Source organism: Calidris pugnax, unplaced genomic scaffold, assembly GCF_001431845.1.
Source record: "Calidris pugnax isolate Ruff unplaced genomic scaffold, ASM143184v1 scaffold15, whole genome shotgun sequence".
NCBI classification, from domain to species: Eukaryota; Metazoa; Chordata; class Aves; order Charadriiformes; family Scolopacidae; genus Calidris; species Calidris pugnax.
Window position 1 is genome coordinate 11,167,905 of NW_015090774.1, and position 1,759 is coordinate 11,169,663.

General features: G+C 41.7%; 1 protein-coding gene across 4 annotated transcripts in view; it reads left to right on the forward strand.

Moving 5' to 3' along the window:
• Positions 1–1,759, forward strand: part of LOC106889339 (PDZ and LIM domain protein 5-like) — a 58,167-nt gene that overhangs the window by 14,897 nt on the left and 41,511 nt on the right. Inside the window, exons 1-3 of one of the 4 annotated variants that reach the window (XM_014944271.1) lie at positions 489–1,211; positions 1,292–1,503; positions 1,553–1,565. The exons of 2 other annotated variants lie outside the window; for them this stretch is intronic. In XM_014944271.1, coding sequence (XP_014799757.1) covers positions 1,129–1,211; positions 1,292–1,503; positions 1,553–1,565 — 308 coding nt within the window. In that variant the 5' untranslated portion in view covers positions 489–1,128. Of the gene's footprint in view, positions 1–488; positions 1,212–1,291; positions 1,504–1,552; positions 1,566–1,759 lie in introns of those variants that run through there. One more of the 4 variants, XM_014944283.1, reaches the window with a different exon arrangement.

Genomic DNA, 1,759 nt, shown 5'->3' on the forward strand with positions numbered 1-1,759 from the left:
TTTTTTTAATGGAGTTATTGCTGATAGTCATAAATTCAAAGGCTTTGTATTAAATAGCAGGTACCGATCCTGATGGTTGTTGTGTACTTTCTGATTAGTGGACAGTCAAGAATATTCTCTGCAGAAATTGTGATCTCTGAGAGAGTAATTTCCTACTCCTTTTCTAGCTACTGCCAAAGCAAGTGAAAAATGGCAATGCAATGAGTATGTACCTATGAATAAGATTTGGAGTCAGCTTGCTCTCCCTTTGGAGTGTATACCCAATGTGATTTATTCCTGTTCTCCTCGCCTTCTTCAAGGCCTTTTTTATGTCTTTTAAAGCATCTTCACAAAGCTGCTGTATGAAGATTTGGAGGGTATAATGTCTCTGCATACCCCTGTTTTGTTATGAATTGCTGTAACTGCTGCTGTACTCTCCTCAACTCAGCCAGATCTCCTTTTTGGCAGGGTCGATGTTTTGACGTTTTTGGCAGGGTTGACGTTTCTACATCAGTTTTCCTAAACAGCTTCCCTTGGTTGTAGTCATCATGCAAAAGGGAACTTGAGAAGACAAGAGCTGCTCATTTAATTGGTAAATGAGCGTCAGGCTGGGAAAAACAGGAGGCCTCAGACTGACCAAACTAAGACGGACAGATCTTTTATGATGGCCTTGGTTTGGTGACAAGCAAGAGGTAGTAAGATAGGGTAGGAAAAAATATTGCGGTCCTGTGGTGAATGCTACTTGTCCTTCTGCTTTGTTTTACTTCAGAGAACTTTTGTTTGAGAATCCTTTGGAAGCCTTACCTCAGTGCACACCTTATCCCTCTGCAATTGTTCAGGTTTTGAATACCAGCAGCCAAGTAGCCACAGTGTTTAAAGTGCCATCTACTTACATTAGGTAGAGTTTCCAACTTACTGGTTGTGCTCTCGTTCAAGTTTGTTGTCTATGTTTTGAGCAACTACTGTAAACCACCCAAATAGTTTAGGTTTGTGGTCAAAAAAGCCTGATTCTAAGCTCTCAAGCTTCAGCTCTAAAAACGCCCCAAAGAACCAGGTTCAGCATGGTCTGATTCCTAGGGGATGTGTATTTGGTTTCTAGGGAATTAAATAAAGCCCTCATGTGCTACTCACTTGTTCTTCTTGTGAAAGATGCGAGAACACCAGCCAGAAAGAGTTGTCCATTACTGTCTGGTATTTGTAATAAAATTCTTCTCTGTATGTTGTCTCGTGAAATTACTAGAAAGAGTTCTCCATTACTGTCTGGTATTTGTAATAAAAAGAGAAATTTCTTCTCTGTATGTTGTCTCGTGAAATTACTTGTGAAATTAACGTCAACTAGGAAAATAACAACTGCGGAGTTGCCTGCTCCAGATGCAGCAAGCTTTTTGACAGCTGATAAAGCACGTCTTCTGCCCCTGATGTGCGCTGTGGCCACGCAGACCCCCGAGTTCCCCCTGCCCACCGCCGAGGCCCAGTGGCCACCTTCAGCAGTTCCACTGGTGGAAACAGCCCTCGGGCTGCCTCCCACTCCTGCCAGGTACACCCGAGCCAGCTGCCTTAAAAAGGCACGATGTTGTTCCTGCCAGGTACACCCGAGCCAGCTGCCTTAAAAAGGCACGATGGAAAACTAGAATTTTACGTACTAGTTCATCTTTTTTTTTTTTTTTTTTTTTAGACACGATGGAAAAATAGAATTTTATGTATTAGTTCATCTGATTTTTTTTTTTTTTTTTTTTTTTTTTTTTTTAAATAATGATAACGAGGGGGAGCCTCCCACTGG